Source organism: Aristolochia californica, unplaced genomic scaffold (assembly GCF_029961685.1).
Source record: "Aristolochia californica isolate CCGP_79_NKW_82.1479 unplaced genomic scaffold, dmAriCali1.0.hap1 SCAF_9, whole genome shotgun sequence".
NCBI classification, from domain to species: Eukaryota; Viridiplantae; Streptophyta; class Magnoliopsida; order Piperales; family Aristolochiaceae; genus Aristolochia; species Aristolochia californica.
Window position 1 is genome coordinate 28247300 of NW_027182290.1, and position 18071 is coordinate 28265370.

General features: G+C 38.5%; 1 protein-coding gene across 2 annotated transcripts; it reads right to left on the reverse strand.

Annotated features, from left to right (window-relative positions):
• Nucleotides 1-165: 165 nt before the first annotated feature.
• On the reverse strand, nucleotides 166-16754 carry LOC137941328 (uncharacterized). Of its 2 annotated transcripts, XM_068786686.1 has the most exons (10): nucleotides 16083-16746; nucleotides 14983-15123; nucleotides 14318-14695; nucleotides 3880-3984; nucleotides 3180-3320; nucleotides 2843-3046; nucleotides 2564-2656; nucleotides 1784-1895; nucleotides 498-590; nucleotides 166-354 (listed from the first exon to the last, which is right to left on the reverse strand). In XM_068786686.1, exons 1-9 carry the CDS (start codon nucleotides 16683-16685, stop codon nucleotides 547-549), a joined length of 1821 nt encoding a protein of 606 aa, XP_068642787.1. In that variant the 5' UTR covers nucleotides 16686-16746; the 3' UTR covers nucleotides 166-354; nucleotides 498-546. The 2 variants fall into 2 exon arrangements, with proteins under 2 accessions (XP_068642787.1, XP_068642788.1); XM_068786687.1 differs by lacking the exon at nucleotides 2564-2656 and having other exon boundaries at nucleotides 166-590; nucleotides 16083-16754.
• Nucleotides 16755-18071: the final 1317 nt, after the last annotated feature.

Consider the following 18071-nt stretch of genomic DNA (forward strand, 5'->3'; position numbering starts at 1 on the left):
GTGAAACGAACACCAAAAAGATTGGCAGGAAATGGTGCTATCTCAGACAATAATCAGAGTATCAGAATCTTGAAATGAGCACAGAATGCCACTTTGCTCCAGATAGCTCATACAAGATTAATCTCAAAGAAAGATACAAAACATGCAAGAGAACAAAAAAATAAATGCCATTGAATGTCACACCCACTCACTTATTACTCATCAAGACTAGATATCATCCCCTCCTTCAATCCCAACTACATATAGATGTCATCCCATATCCCCTCATTCTAATTTCACCAGGAACACAACCTAGAGTAACAAAAAGACAGGTTGAATTAGCGACATATTCACACTGCTTCTCTTTAACCTTATCTGCAAATACAGGGAAACAAAAAGTTTTTGGTACAACACATTGATTGCTCACTACAGCCTGCAATTCAAGGAAAGAAAAACAGAGCAAAGCCCAAAAATGGGATGGTAAGCCATTAGAAGACATGTTTTCCATAATTTACAACCTCCCGAAGAAGAACTATGGGCCGAATGATCAATGTCAACACCTCGTGCTCAATCCCCTTGAAGACAGTAAAGCTGTCGAATATTTCCAGTAGCTGCATAAGCAAAACAAAATAAGTTGCCATGTTTCCATTTGCATAAGAGCAAATTGGTGGTCCAAATGTGGCACATCAATTGCTGCCAAAACACATACCAGCACTATACAAGTCCAAGAAGATTGCTTTTGCTTGTTACAAATTAATTTTAATTTTGTTCATAAGGTAATTATGGAAGACTTTTATTTCAACTATAGTCATATTGTGAGGTTAGAACATGTACAGAGTTGGATGGAATAATAACCATACAACAAGTTCTGAGACTGAAATGATTATGTATCTTTCAGGTGCTTTCTCACCGTGTCTATCATAAATACGCACTTTTCTATACATAATGGGATCATGAGACTTAAAAAAAACTTTCTTATGAAGGAGCCGAAAAATATTTTCAGCAGGATGAGATACTCCACACTGATTTTGTTTTTTGGAATTAGATTTTAGTTTTAGCATAGCATTCAATTGCCAAGAGTCATTCTGTGTCAACACCTTACTTAAGTTTAAGGACAAAGATTCATGTTCATATGAAGAAACTCACCATATAAAAGAGTTTGCTCAAGAAGAAATCCATGCTTGAGCTTTACAGACATTGCATGGCGAACTGTTAGTAGGTTCATGGTCAAGTAATGAAGATAAAAAATGCAATTGGGCTGCATAGGATCAGAGAAGACTTTGAAGACCCTATTAGGCCTGTTTATATGGGAAGAGAAATTAGTTCTAAGGACATAAATGAGGAGGAACTACCACCTTCAAGTCAAAGCTACCAAATTTGTTGAATTGCTTTGTATCCCTTTCTCTGCCAATATGTTTATGAAGGAATCTACGAAACCATAACCATATATGTGGATCCCCTGACTGCAGTGAGTCTCAGACCAGATACCTCATTCTAAAAACCCCATGTGGCCCTTCAACCATGGTCCAGTACACAAAACATGAACTTCATACAAATATAAACAACTCACCTCCTCAGACTAAGAGGAAGGTAAATCACATAAGTGAAATTATTTGCTGTTCCAAAGTTGATCATGAAGAAGGTAAGTAGGTAGACTGCATTGGACCAGTTGCATTTTTTTTTTTTTAATAGAGAGTTGCAGTAAGTTTTTTTGCCACAGCTGACCACCTAAAGCAATAATACCTTTGGGTGAACTTCTTTAGAAAACATAACAAGTAAATTCAAGAAAAGGAAACGATCTTACTGTAAAGCCAGTCCTTAAAGTAGACATGCAGAGCAGATGCTAATTCACGTTTCCTCGAATCCTCAAGTTGCACCTCCCTCAAAGCTTGTTTGAGGCCAATTAAGACCTCATGCTGGACCAGAAACAATTGCAAATTATTTTTCAATGGAATAGAAATGACAATTAAAAACGTTAAATAAAGAAGTGCAAGGCTGCTGATCATCGTATGTTACTTTTTCTTTTTATGGTGAATGAATATATAAAAACAGAGACCTAAGGCCATTTGGTCTAGTGGTATTCTGTTTACATTAGGTGCGTCAGGTCGCGACTTCAAATTGTGCCACGCCCCTCCCAAAAAAAATATATATATATGTATAAAAACAGAGGAGAGAACCGCTTTATCGTGCACCATGGCAAGTTGATCAAAGCATGTAAATGAAACATACAGAATCACTTTATTTGGGTGATCAGTGGTTATATTGACTCAACTCGGAAGAAAGTGTTGCAAGGTTGTATGTATTCCCAAACACAAAAATCACGTTTTCAGTAGGTTCCCTGTATCAGGTGTAAAGGACTTTAAAATGACATGGTCAAAACAGCAAGTCCAGAAGCCTGAATCTGTTATCCAGGAACAAGCAGAAAGATATTACACAGCTAAGATGTATAACCAACTAGCCTTTTACTGCATGTTGACCAAAGGAGGCCAAATATTTTGTGTACCATCGCTAAAGAAGACTAATTTTAACCAGATGGTGAAACAGATTATGTTTAGTAGAAACCGGCCAAAGAATTTTCACTCACATTTTTTCTTTGAGACGTCATATAAGTTTCAGGCAGCAGAAACGGATTACGTTTTGTAGAATTAGTAGATTCAGCTCCAAACCAGTTAGGTATCTGCACAATGGTGTAGATCAAGTCAAGAACAGCCTTCTTTAATTTCTAATACAGACTATCATGGTTTAGGCCTATACCAACGCTACCCACAGAAAGCACGAGGACAACATGGAGGCATGTATGACACATGGAGAGGTGTGTATTACACATGGGAGTCCAAATGACCCAACAAAGAATAAGCTTTACCAGGAAGTTTGTGAACTGATCAGGTTCAACACATGTCGCTGACTCAGCTTGAACATCAGAAACACCAGGGGAATGAGATAATGAATCATGTGGATCAACCATCCCCAGAACCAGTGGTTGATCCCATTGATTGATCCCAGCATCCACACCAACTTGAGCCATGTGCTCCTCTAATTTTGAGTAAAATGTATTATACGGTGCCACCTGGTGATTAGAAAAAACTGGTTAGTTTGTGCAGCTGCAATATCAAAAGTGTCCTCAAATACAAAATATATGATCAAATCAGTAATATGCATTTTTTCTTTTGCTGTTCCAAAAATTGCCAAATTTTTGTCACCTGTAGCTTATGGTTATCCCCAAGAATCAGTGGTCGTTGATTAACCCCCAAGAAGAACACACATTCACGACAGTTAGCAATGCAGATGCGTTTTGTAGCGGTAATCACTTGTACTCTTTCACAGTGTTCCACTTTTACAGACTGCAGAAGGAAATGGAATTGCAGAGATCTTCAGATGGTCTCAACTAATGCTTTTCTGGAAAATTCTCGAGTCTATGACAGTGCTTAAATGCTGAAATATATATTTTTTGCAATGGTACTTGAATGCTGAAAGTTAGGATCCACATAAAGCTTAAACAAGTTTAACAAATATCAACTTCGCTGGAACAGGTTCCAGGTGAATGTATAAAAGCAAGATTGGCAACACACAAACTGCAACACAAAACCTAATACAACAATCAATGGAAAAAGAGCAGCACTAGTAGGATGTAAAATGGCATGATTCGAACATGGAAGAAGTCCATAAACTCTGAAATCTCACTGTCCAAGATAATGTTATGTTCTCCAGCAATATTGGATCCCATCCAGTCCATGAGTAAATGCATGTGTATGAGTGCACAAAAGGGAAGTATTAGAAAAATGGTTGAAGATAGCGAAAACCAGTAGTAAATGAAAACCCAAAATGTTCATGTATAGTAATATCTCAAGAGTCATGATTTTTGTGTCTCCCTTCAATGAATAAGAAAAAAAAAATACTTACCTGACCAATGGCTCCAAGAACAATGGTCGCATCAGAGCATCCATAAACAGTAGCATATCTTAAAGGTGCCAGGATGTAAATCACCGAATCATGACAGTTTATAACCTGTAAAAGCAAAATAATATGAGGACTGGATAACAACATTAGACTCAGAGAACACCGTAATGCAAAAACTTGCATAAAGCTTACAAATAGACACAAATATAGATGCAAGCACTAGAGACTGTGCACTTATAAAAAATGAAGCAATCCAGTTTGCTGATCACCTGTTTATCTTGGTTTTTTAATCTGTGTAGAAAATGTTAGTGTGTCAATGCCCACCTCTCAAGTTACAGTTAATGTAATATATTCACTGGGCCCAAATTATGAGGAGCGCCAATGTCGATAGCGCGTAAATTAGTTAACAGTTCCGGCTTAGATGCTGATGAGGTCAAATTGTGACCGCAATGGTTATTTGTGAAGAAACTGTAAACTGAAGGCGGGGTTCGGGCGTCAGCCCCGACGGGGGTCCAAGGGGGCTGCCCCCCTTGGTGGCCCCACGGTATGCCCTTTGTCACGATTGGGAGACCCATGTATGAACAGAAAATTAAATCACCCAAGTGTGAACGGGAATTAATGGACGCAGCAAAAAAAAAAGACGCACTCTGTACTGACCGTCGCAGCTGACAGAGGCCTCCATCGGCACCGGAAGAGAAGAGAAGCTTCCTACCATCATTTCCGTAGCTGTCTTCCTCGATTGAGTGCTGCAAAACACCTATAAATAGAGGTGTTCTTCAGCAACGAATGGCATCCAAAATCATACCTATTCCATGTTCGGTTTATTTTAGTTCCCTCTTCTGTAAGTCCAGAAGCCATTGAAGCTCTTCTAAGAGTGTGTGGTGGGACGAAATCCGTTTGTATTTGAATAGAGATCAGTGTTGACTTTCTTCTTGATTGCTTTTGAGACGTTCCTGGGTTGAGCTTACTCTGTTTTACAGAAAATAAGTTATTCAAAAGACACCTCATCTCAACTAATGAAACCTAGACCATCAAATCATGTTAGAAGTTTGCTATAGAAAGTGTACCGCATGCGAGGAGATTCTGAAATTTTTAGCTGTGAACATGATAAAGCTTTCATTCTAGAATGTACAAAACCATGATTGAGGTCTACAAATTTAGACCAAAATTTTGTTTTCATTGTTAGTTTGTCAGAGAAGGTGAATCCTCATTGCATCAGGACTACACAAAATCAGCAAGTAATAGGAAAGCCTGTCAAAGTGTCAATTGGAGAACATAGGAGTTTTTCCTAAGGGATGAAGGATTAGAGTTTTTTAAGCCACAATCTGTGCTTTGATTTTTTATTTTTTTTTTACATATTATTTTTGGAACTACGAGGAAGAGAAACATAGAGAAAAGGAAAGTACAAGGCCCATAAGAGAGCAAATGATAATGCAAAACTCACATTGAAAGACTTCTCCGGATTAACAACCAAGGGATGTAAAACCTAATCCCCTCACCGAGGGAGCCTTTCCAGAATCCTTTGTATGAAATTGAGTTTTTGAGAGAGAGAATGAGGGAGAGAAGAAAGAGAGAAGAGAGATAAAAAAACTGCTCTCGTTGGGGGTCCTGCACGATCCCTACTTATTCACTTAAGCTTCAGTCAATTACAAAAATACCCCTCATTAGTTACATTTTACATAACCCCTTATATCTCCCAATTGACTTACTCAAATTACATCAAATTTGAAATACAAATAAAGTTACACATGTTGAACAATAAAATGTCATCTCCAGAAATTATAGCTACATTAAAATGACCAAAATGCCCTTCTTCTGATTTTGTAACACTCATATATATCCATGAAATCCAACTTGTCACAAAAAAGATTTGAATTCACGTCTCCCTAGAGATTTGGTAAATACATCTGCCACTTGATCGCCAGATCTAACGTATGGAGTGACAACTCTCTTCATCATGGCATCCTGAATAAAGTGATTTCCACTGCAATATGCTTGGTTCTTTCATGGAGCACTGAATTTCCAGTAATAAATATGGCTGCCTGGTTATCACAATACATAGTCATAGGTTCATCTTTTTGTAGGTTAAACTCAGTGACACAGATCTCACCCACATCAACTCACTGATTGTATGAGCCATAGCTCTATACACAACTTCAGCACTTGACCTAGCTAACAACGTTTTGCTTTTTACTCTTTCAATAACAAGATTGCCTCCCAAGAATACACAGTTGCCTATGGTAGATTTTCTATCAAGTTTTGGCTCTGCATAATCAGCATCAGAGAAAGCTTCTATTTTCAAGGGATTTTGAGATTTAAAAAACAATCCCTTACCAGGAGACCCTTTTAAGAACCTCAGTATTCTCTGTGTAGCCTTTAGATGGGCATTCCATATATTGGCTAACAACACTCAAAACAAATGAGATGTCAGAATGTGTGACTGTAGTATAGATGAGATTAACAACCAAGCTACGATAAATTGTCTCGTCTTTAAGTTCTTCACTTTGTTCATTGTGAATGACATGCCCAACTTTCATTAGAGTTTTTGCTAGTTTAGTACCCAACAAGCCATGTTCTAGCAACATGTCTATAACATACATATTTTCTTTGAGCTAGTACCAAACCTACTTTGCTTCTAGCCATTTCAATGCCTAGAAAAAACTTCAGGTTTTCTAGATCTTTTGTTTGAAATTGTTTGACCAAATGTATTTAGCCTCTTCAATTCCTTTCTCATTACTACCAAACAAGATAATATAATCGATGTATACAAGTAGGACCACAATACCAGTCTAATGCTTCATGAAGAAAAGAGAGTGATTCACAGTGACTCCAAGAGAAGCCAATAGACATAACTATTTGACTGGATTTCTCAAGCCACAATCGAGGACTGTGTTTAAAACCATAAATGAACTTTTTGAGTCTACATACTTTACTCATCTCCCCCTAAGCAACATATCCAAGAAGTCGCTCCATATATACCTCTTCCTATAGGTCTACGTACAAGAAGGCATTTTTTATGTCTAACTGGGATAACAACCATCCTTGATTTATAGCCATAGAAATTAAAATTCGTACCATGGACAACCTGGCGACGAGGGAGAAAGTTTCAAACACTTCAACACCATAAGTTTGTATGTACCCCTTTGCAACCAACCTTGCCTTGTACCTCTCTATGGAGCCATATGCTTTTCATTTAACTGTGGACACCTTGCAACATCCTACAACTGTAGCACCAGGTAGCAAATCATATAGAACCCATGTGCCTCTATCAAGAAGTGCCTCTATTTAATGGCTTCCTTCAATTGAGGAGATGACAAAGCACCTTGCACAGAAGGAGTAGTGCAAGAGGACAATGACAGAACAAAGTGTTTATAACGATTGGACAGTGAATCAAAAGAAACAAAGAGCAATAGGAAGGTGTAAGTCACTCACCTCAGGATCAACCGGTAAGAAGGATTCAAGTGTCGACGTGATAAGAGGATCTAAGATCTAACATGTAGGCACACACCCTCGCTGATATACCTCTAATGGTTTCCCTGTAGTAGCATCAAATGGAGGAATAGAAACATCAACTATAATAAGAGGAACAACAGTATCTAGACCTGTAAGACATGAAGATTCATCTGTAGAAACCGACGAATAGAAGCGTATTTTCAAAGAATGTGACATCAGTAGATACAAATATTTTTCTACTAGATGGACAAAAACATTTATACCCCTTCTGAGAACGAGAATATCCAAAGAAAATATAATTTACTGCACGAGGTACGCATCCAAATACTCGAGGAGACAACGAAAACAATGTGTCTGATGGCATCAATACTTGTAAAGGGATTTTTCCTCCTAGAACAAAGGAAGGCATCCTGTTTATGAGGCAACGAGCAATAGGAACCGCATCGCCCCAATAAGATTTGAAAACATTCATGTGGAACATCATAGCGTGTGCAACTTCCAACAGATGATGAATTTTACCCTCGGCCACTCCATTCGGTTGTGAAGTAAGCACACATGAGGATTGATGTGTAATCCATTTACTCTGTAGAATAAATCAAGCGTTTGATTCATAAATTATATACCATTGTTAGTACGAAGTACATGTAGAGAAGTGTCAAACTATGTCTTTATTTCATTACAGAATAGTTGAAACATATCGAATACTTCAAATTTCTCCCGTAGGGTTACACCCAAGTACAACGATTAAAGTCATTAATGAAAGACAAAAAATACTTATAACCAAAAGTAATAGATACAAGACATGGACCCCAAACATCAGAATGCACTATTTCAAACAAGCGATTGCTTTTAGATTGACTAAGAGGAAAATGTGTTCGATGATGCTTGCCCAGTTGACATGACTCGCACTAAAATGAAATATTGGAAGGAAATACAAGAAAAAACGGAGCTAACTTCGCAGAGGGATGACCTAATTGAAGATGCCACTGTAAAGGTGTGCCTTAAGAATGTAATGTTTGTAATGAGTTTTGCGAGTAACTCTCCAAATAGTACAATCCATCTCTCTCACATGCGGAATCAATCGTCCTCCTCGCAACGAGATCCTGGAAAACACAATGAGAAGGGTAAAAAGTGATAGAACAATTTATAGACTTTGTGAGTTGACTAATGGACAGTAGATTCAAAGGAAATTTGGGACCAAACAGTATAGACTAGGGTGACAAAAAAGACGATGGAACTAATGTATCCTTTCCTTGAACCGAGTATATGGATCCATCAGCCAGGGTAACATACTTAAATCATAGGAGACTCCTTTAACTCAAAGAATAATGAAAACATACGTAACATGTGAGTAGTGGCACCTGAGTCAAGAACCCACGTAGAAGAAGGAAGCATATGTAGAGTTGACATACCTGAACTAACCTAGGTAGTTGTAGGAGTGAAAGCCAGAGCCATAGATGTTGAAGTAGAAGCAGCAATCAACTGTGCCATACGCTGAACTAGCTATTGCATCTCATCTGATGCTTCACGTATAATATGCATTGTGGGCCCAATAGGTCTCTTTGTAGTCTCATGAGTAAGAGAATTTGCCTATGTGGGCTTGCCAAATTTGGCCCCAAACTTATAAGAATAGTGGTAGGTTCATCCACAATGGGTACAATTTCTGCCCTGCCTAATTTCACCATGACCTTGACCTCTACCTTGACTTTCTTCCTCTGCCCCTTATAACACTACCTTTACCTTTTAAAGCTTATGTGGATCCTAGAGTGTTCAAAGCATAGGGACATTTGTTACCCCCTTTGAAACAATGGCAAATTTTGTGCACAAAACTCTACTATATGTAGTAGAGAGATATTAAACATCCTCTAAAGCTAGAAGTTATGCCCAGACAGCATCAAATTTTGGTCCCAATCCATCCAGAAATTTTGCAATGTGTACATGTCCATGCTGCTTTTGAGTTTCCCTTTCATCGGTAGTGAAGACTGAAAAACATAAATCTCCTACCGTATTCCAATTAATTCACTATAATACTCTATGACAGGTTGTTAATCTCATTTCAGGCTGAATATCTTGGCTTATAACTCATATACCCTTGACATATTACTCTCTTGAGCATAAATATGTTGACCATAGGTTGACTCCCGTATTACTTTTGATGATAACAAAACTTAATTGAATTAACAACTTGAAAATCCAAGTATTTCAGGTACTTCACCTTCAAGAGTAAAAGCATTTCAAGGTTAAAGCGTCAAAGCCAAACTCAAGACCTCAAATGCAATTGAAGAACGTCTCTTGAAGAAGTTCCCACAAGGAAGAAGACAACGAAAAGACTAGAGTTCAAATGTAATAAACAAATGTCTAAACTCAGATACTTTTGTAAGAAAAAACATTTTAAACTCCCTTTCCTTAAGTACATATGTGAAATCAGAGCTTTAGGTCATAGCTTGCACTTAGACATGTTTATGATTATCATAAACATCATTTAGAACATGCTAGAGCACATAATGAAAAATATTCTCATGCTTTAAAAGTGTACACTTATGAATTGGCATTGGAATGATCGATCAGCCACAGATATAGATCGATCATCCAGAACTGTGCAGGCTAGAAATAAAAAGTATGATCGATCAACCATAGTCGATTGATCAATCATCCCACCTGATTGATCAATCATCTCTACCCAGCCAAGCTAATTTTTCATGGAATGATCGATCATCCCACTTGATTGATCGATCAATCGGAATTTTGCCAGTAAGAGACTTCAAGCATGATTGATCATAGGAAAATACATTGATCGATCATACTTGTATTGCACAGCCAAAGGGAATCTCGATTGATCAATCAGCCACTAGCAAGGATCGATCAACTTAAACTTTCTGGACCAACGGTAACATAATGATCAATCAGTCCATCGATCAATAAGTCATTGTCTGACAAAAAATTAGCCTTTATGATCGATTGATTGATCAATCACTTTATAGTGATTGATCAATCACTTTATAGTGATCGATCAATCAAAGTACTAATTTTACAAACGGGCAAATAACGGCTAGTTTGAGTTGGGAAAGTTATAAATACCCCACCAAACCGTGAGTAAAGAAGTGAATGAGTATTAATTAGCATATCTTCAAGCCACTATTTTTTATCTTGCAATTTTCCATCAAAAGTGTTTTAGAGAGAAAGAGAGAAAGCTGCACACTTTGAAATGTCTACTCTCTTTCAATCATCCTTGAATTCGTAATAGTCCAAGCTCCTTGATCATTTCACAATGTGCTAAGCTTGAATCTCTCAAGGAGAAACATCTATCAAAATAAGGGCGTAATTCTTTCCCTTTCTTTTTATGTATTTGTGAAAGGTTCATCTATAACTTGTTAATCTAGATAGAAAGGTCTAGTTAGAGTTAGAATCTAGTAACAAGCTCTTGGGGAGATTGGTGTTGTATAAATCGTGTATTGAGCTACACGTGACCAAAGAGAGTCGGAATCTCTTTTGTATTTTTCTAGCTATTAGAGCAAATAGTGGTATTTTCCCAAGCAAGGGTTCTTAGGCGATGACTACCACTAGGGTAACATCGATAACAAAAAATCTATTTGTCCCTGTGGTGTGTGTTTGTTATACTTTACTTCGTATTGCTTTTATGCATGAATTATTAATCACATGCACAACTCGATTTTAATTTGAATATCTCAATTCACCCCCTTTTTGAGAAGCCACCTGGGCCAACAAAATAAACTCTACAGAGACCCACATTTCCTAAGCAATGTCACAGTTCGTAACTTGATTTTGATCTTGGAATCAATACTATTAGGCAGCTAAGTCATCACTTGACTATCATCAGCTTCCCAATCATCATTCAGTGGGACTCAGGGACCATCTCTAATAAACTTAGACTTTTTCTTGGTTTTCAAGTATGTCTGAACAGATTTTGACCATGCAAGATAATTATGACCAGATAATCTTTCGGAAGTAATTACAATTGTATCTTTTCCCTCTGAACTACCAGATTCTCTGGAAGGAGTAATAACTTCACGAGATTCTGCCATATCTGTCGCTAAGCATTCACAATCAACCAAAAAATGCTTCAATTCCAAGATAGGTGCACAGGGTAGGTGGGTCTACTCCTAAAAAAATAGAGTTTGAAGGTATACTTGGGCAAAACACCAAAATTATTCCAAACACACCAGAATATCTGATATTAATCAACCACAATTTTAGATCATGCAAAACTAGGGCTGCAATCACTTGCCCAATGGGTGACGCAAGTAACAAAGCCCTATATTGGGCTGCGGACCAGAAAAATGGGAGTTTCCCAAGTCAAAAAGTCCCTCTAGGACTTTATCTTAGCATTAGACTGCACCTAATAGCAGTAAAAGCCAACAACCTAAAGGTTTTGGCAGAAAAGAATGAGAAAATCAAATTTTTCGGAAATCAGTGAAGACCAAACCTCAACAATCCCTTTTTCTAAATTCGCTGACTTCAATAGAAGAAGAAGGCTTGAATCCAATACCTAAAGCTCCGATACCATATGAAATTGAGTGAAATTGAGTTTTTGAGAGAGAGAGAGAATGAGGGAGAGAAGAATGAGAGAAGAGAGCATCACAGAAACTGCTTTCTTTGGGGGGCTCAGGCACAACCCCACTTCTTCTTATTCACTTAAGTGTCAATCAATTCCAAAAATAGCCTTTATTAGTTACACTATACATAAACCCTTATATCTCCCTATTGACTTACTCACATTACATCAAATTTGAACTACAAATAAAGTTAACATGCTGAACAATAAAATGTCATCTCCAGAAATTATAGCTAAGGTAAAATGACAAAAATGCCCTTCTTCTGATTTTCTAACACTTTTTTTTTAAATGGCGAGATTTTACTGCAAAGCCCGAAGGCATAGAAACCTTTCCAGAATCTTTTGATGCACTGACCTAACAAATGCTCTCATCCAGCCTCCCTCTCCAAGGCAGATTGCGTCAAAAAGCTTGGTTGGCTTTCATCCTATGGGTGATTAGAATTGTTTTAAGGAACAAGAGGCACTTTACTGGACACCACTCAGCATATTGTGACTTGGGCTTGCTCTAGACCAGCTTTTGAGGGCATCTCTGGGGATTTGATTTGGAGCAATTGGCACTTATTGTCAACATGTCTAGGCAAGCTCACTCAAACTCCACCCAATGGAACCCCCCAACACCCAGTAATATCAAACTTAATTTTGATGGATATTCAAAGGGAAATCCTGGTCCTAGGGGATTTAGAAGAGTGTTTCGAAAGATCAGACGGATATTGAACCTTGCCGACAGAAGTTCCAAAACAAGAAGCTTATCTTCTATTTAACAATGATCGTCACTATTCATGAGATTAATATAAGAACAAAGCCAGCACATCAGCATCACCTAACCTACCATTAAGCATTTAGTAAAAGACATAAAGGCCTTGCACTAACTGTTAAGTGGAAAATTTAAGACTTTGATCAAACAAAGCTCCACATGCAAGTAGAGCTTGAAGAACTAGTTCTCAACTCCTAAAACACAAAGCAGACAGGCTCTAGCTAGAAGTGAGAGTACAAAAGAGTATGAGATCCTATGCACTGTTCAACAGCATATATAGGCATAAAAAAGAAAGTGAAGAAGCAGAAATTTTACTTTCTCCTTCTTCGTGGACTTCAAGGCTTTGCTGGAACTAGTTTTTGTACACAGGCAGAGCTCCAGGCTCTCCACCACTGCAAGAAACTCTATGTGCAAAATTTCTCCAACACTGGTGCCATAGAGTGTGAGTATGCTATAGTGGTCTCCTGGATGTTCACGAAAGTACCATCCCAGAGTCATGTGTTTGCTGAGATTCTGGAAATAAGTAAATCCTACTCGTTCTTGGCAACATGCTTATCTTCCATTTTGTTTATCACAATTATGATAGTCACTATTCATGAGTTTAATATAAGAAAGAATCCGACACATAAGTGTCCAGTAATCTACCGTCGCGTGAACCATTCTCTAAAAGACATGATGGCCTTGATACCAACTGATAAGACTTTTGAGTAAACAAAGCTCCACATGAAAATAGCACTTGAAGCGCTAGTTCTGAACTCATTAAACAAAGCAGACAAACTTAAGCCAGAAGTAAGGGCACAAAAGGGCATGAGATTCTGATGGCATAAAAAAGCAGAAACTTTACTCTCCTTCTCCCTGACCTTCAAGGCATTAGTAGGGTACTAGTGACATTACAGAGGCAGAGCTCTCTCCTCCTAGACAAGAAACTGGAGGTGTAAAGTTTGTGCAGACTCCAAAGCTGTTGTCATAGAGGGTGAGTCTATAGCTTTCTTCTGTATGTCCAGGAAAGCAGCATCCTGGAGTCATGTGTTTGATGAGATTCTGAAAATAAGTAAATCCCATTCCATCTCTTGACAGCATGTCTTCTGCTCAGTAATAGCATCTCAGATTCTTTAGAAAAAGAAAGTATTTTGCATCTTCAAACTGTTGCAGACAATGCCCTTTGCGTTTGAGGCCTAAGGTGCTATCATCCTCTCTAACCTTAAACACTTGAGGCTTCCCTCTCCCTCAGCTTTTAAATTCATTATTTTCTTTTACTACAGGCAATCCCATGAACATGCACATAATCACTTTATAGAACAACTGCATGACAAAAACAATATTTTGCAGCAGTTGATTGTCACTATTGCCAATTAATAATCACGTCAGAGTACTTACTACTAATCGAGTGAATTTCTGGAAGTCAAAATTCAAAGCCAAAGTTTGAGCGCTTCAAAACAATAACCAATAAAACATGAGTAAACATTAACATAGTACGGTTAATTGATGGGTGCATTAAATCATCAAATCAAGGTGATCTTTGAGTATTAGAACCATTCCACCAAGTTACGCTTTCTTCAGAAAATGAATTTCCAACTGAAAATATAAACGGTTTTGGGGGCAACATACAACACACATGGTATCATACAACATAACGGAAGGGCATAATGATGAATTCTCACCTTAACTGAGAACCCTTTGATTTCGGAGGCATTCTTTATAACAAAAGTCTTTGAGATTCCCTCCACAAAAGCAGTCTGAATCCTAATTTGGCTCTTTGGCTGGCCAACAGAAGCATCAGCCATGGTCACATCCACATCAGATCCATTTACAGGGCCATTGTCTTTAGTTGTTGTTTTCTCTACAGTTTGCTCTAAAGAGGCAGCAATATTTTCTAGGATCCATTCATGTACTTGTGTAGCAGGAACAGGAACTGCTGGCATATCTGGGTCTGAATTTGCGAAAAAGGATGCAGCTTGGCTCAGAGGAATTCTTTCAGATCCCTTTTCACCAAACTGGAAGAGAAATCCTAGGTGCTCAAATCTTTCAACAGTCAAAACCTGCAGAAAGCACACAGCTTAAGAGACTCAAAACAACCCAAGGAAAAACATTTCATGCTGTAAATAAATAAACACATGACATGGGACTCAAAAATGTATTAGGTTACAGCACTATTAAAAAAAAAAAATGTATTAGGTTTAATATATAGGCATGTACAATAAAAAATAACACAAGAAACCAAAAGAACAAACTAGAGATTGCTAAGATAATATAAAAATGAAAGAGAAAAATTATCAGTTATTCACCATTTAAACCAAGAGATAAAGGGAAAAAGAAGAATACAAACCACAGATTCCTCATTGTCGCTTTCTGCAGGTTCTGCCAGTAAAGCAAGTATGTTACCCAAGTGTTTCTTCAAATAGGACAACTGATGGGCCTCTTCATCAGCTTGAGATGGCATAAAGCGGCGACAATTGCTTCGCACAAGCTGCAGACCAACACTATAATCATTTTCGTATTCACTACAAGCATGTGACAGGATAACTTTCTAATGTCTAGAGCTGTGAACAGAATAAACAATTCCATATACCATTCCATTTATATTTGGTATACTGAATAAGTTGTTCTATTTATCAGGCAATTGAACAGAAAATAATAACAAAAACTACTAATAAATTTATAATACCGTAAAGTGCAAAAAATTGTATTATCACATACACAAAAGCCTAAGAACAATAGCATTTTAACGTATAAAAAAAACTCTTAAAAGAATATTACGCGATCCTTAGCCCTTATCCATTTCCATTCCATTTAATAAATGGTAAATCGGTAATAGGGTAAAATTATCTAAATGCCTCATTGGGTAATAAAATTTGTTCCATTTCCATTCCATTTAAAAACTGTAAACAAAAAAGAGGGTAAAGCAGTAAAATTGACACCCCTATCTCTGTCCACTCATTCCCATATTAAAATCGAAGTTTAATAGATGGAGGAACGTACCAAATATTGGATATTTTTCTTCGGGGACAGAGAGATGCAGAAGAAGAACTACTGGTATATAACAGCTGCATTAAAGTAATTCGTTCCGTATCATGACTAAAAATTTCTAGCTCCCATTGAGTGGAAAGTCATGAAGAGTAAACAACAACCTCTGATGTTATCCAGTTCCAATTTACGACTGGTTGGAGATGTTATCCGTAATGCATTTCGAAATCACGGATTCCTCGCCTCCCCACTTCGCTCAAAAAATGGAAACAAAATTCTCCTCTTTTATAATGTTGATTTAATCAACCGCCCAAAATTTCCAACTTTTTGTTCTAAAAAAACCTATTCAACCGCTTCAACCCATTATGGACCATTTCAACAATAATGCCAGTACCCAACCCAAATCAGTTCTAAGGTAAGGGAAATAAAACAAAAGACACACGAACCAAAATACCATAATACCTGCAAAGGCGAGAGCGCGGAAAGATATCCATCAAAGGCGGAAGTGGAAGGCCAAACATCAGCAACGGCAACAGCGTCCTTGTGCGATCGGGGGAGAAGCCTCTTATAAGACTGAATGTAAAGAAACAAAATCAGATCATTGATGTCAGCCCCAACGGCATCGATATCATCCGGACCGGCGGTAACAAGGGGATCCGTATCAGACGGAAGAACCGCAGCCAAGGTGTCAAGAACGAGGCGCGCGTTCTCGAGAGAAATCTGAAGGGAATCAGAAATGGTGGGCGCGTCAATGCGAGGGGAAGATGGGGAATTTTGTACGAGTTTCTCCTTGAGTGGCGCGAGGGTGGCTGTCCCGTCTGCGAAGATGAGCTTAGAGATGGGAAGAAGGCCATATTCGAAAGGCTCGCGCCTCGCCCGTAGGAAAATGGGCTCTGTCGGAGAGGAAGAGGAAGTCGAGGTTTGGATTCCGTCGATCATTACGAACGGAGGGAGAAGGGGAGACAGGGATCGGACTTGGGAGTAGAAGGGACGGACACTTGGAAGGTAAAGAAAAAGCGTGATCTCGAAAAATAGGTAACAGAGAAGAAGAGACTGGACCCACATTTCCAGAACGAAGATGGTCCAGATTCCAGACTTCGTGGGCGACGGTACGGCCTATTTGTTGACTGCTTAAAAAATACTTTCGGACAGTGATTATGTTTGAAATGTGATAGTTTCCGACTTTTCCAAATAGAAAAGCCCCAAGCAATCTATAATCCAACGTCAAAGTGGGCCTTGAATTTTTGAAGGCCATCAATCCGAAAATAGGCCCACAATAATATACATAGAAATTGGACCTTTTAGAAATCACTTCAAAATCATGTTACCATGCAATAAGGGTACAAGTGAATGGTTAATCCCATCAACTTTGACATCAATCGGGCCTACTGAGCTAAGGCCCATATTGGTTTGTGTTTGGAACATGGCACCCTGGCAATTCCTTAACAGGTCGAGCTCAAACGAACCAAAAATGCCCGTCAAATCTGGATTCTGGATGTCTTCTAGCAGTGAAATTAATTAAGAGAAACCCAAAAAAACCTGCGTCAATCAAGAAAGGACCATCGGAGACGGAATCCCCATGAGAAGGATTTCAATTTGGTTCCTCTTATTAAAGTTGTGAGATGCGACTTCTAATTCAGACATCCTCTTCTGGGATTAACCAAACCTGCAACAGAGTTGGTTCTCTCGGAAGGGAAGATGAAGCTCATTGGTTTGGAGATCTTCTTAAACTTTGTTTTTATCTTGTTATTATACGACTGACGATGGACTGAGACACTGTTATTCCATTCTGAACAGAGAGTACGCGCATAGATGGCTGAAGGAAGGAAGCACTGGAACCAAAAAGAAAAAGCGAGAGAAAGAAAAGCTGTTAAATTTTCGGGAAAAAAGGCGGAAAGGAAGCAAGCGAGATTCGGGAAGGAAGAAAAGACAAGTCACCTAACCAACCCCCACCAAACGCCAGACGCCCTAGAACATTGCCTTACCTTTTTTTCCTCCACCGGCTTACAGAGCCAAATCTATGCACTTTGAGGGCCCCGATCTCCACTTCCTTCACCCAGAACTGTAATCCCTTCGTCCTCTGCATTATCCGATGCCTCTGGTCTCTTAATTTGTAGACTATCTACTATTCCTTTCATTAAATTCACGTATCCCATCTATTTCCACCGATGGAACAAACGCCCAAATTCGTCCGTAAACGCCCAAATTGCCTGTAAAGCGAAATAATTGAGAACTGACAGCTGCAATGTATAGATTTCCAAAAGTACGTAGGCGGTCCAAAGCTCCGCCACTTTAACATTTCCATTCCCAACAGTTATCTCAATCGACGATAATGCTTTCACTCTGGCTTCCACTCTCCTCCCACCTGTCCGCAGCAGAGCTTCCGTAACTATTTACCGCATAGCCCACGAAATCGAAGAGAGACTGTCGAGCGAGCGCTACAGTGTCCAA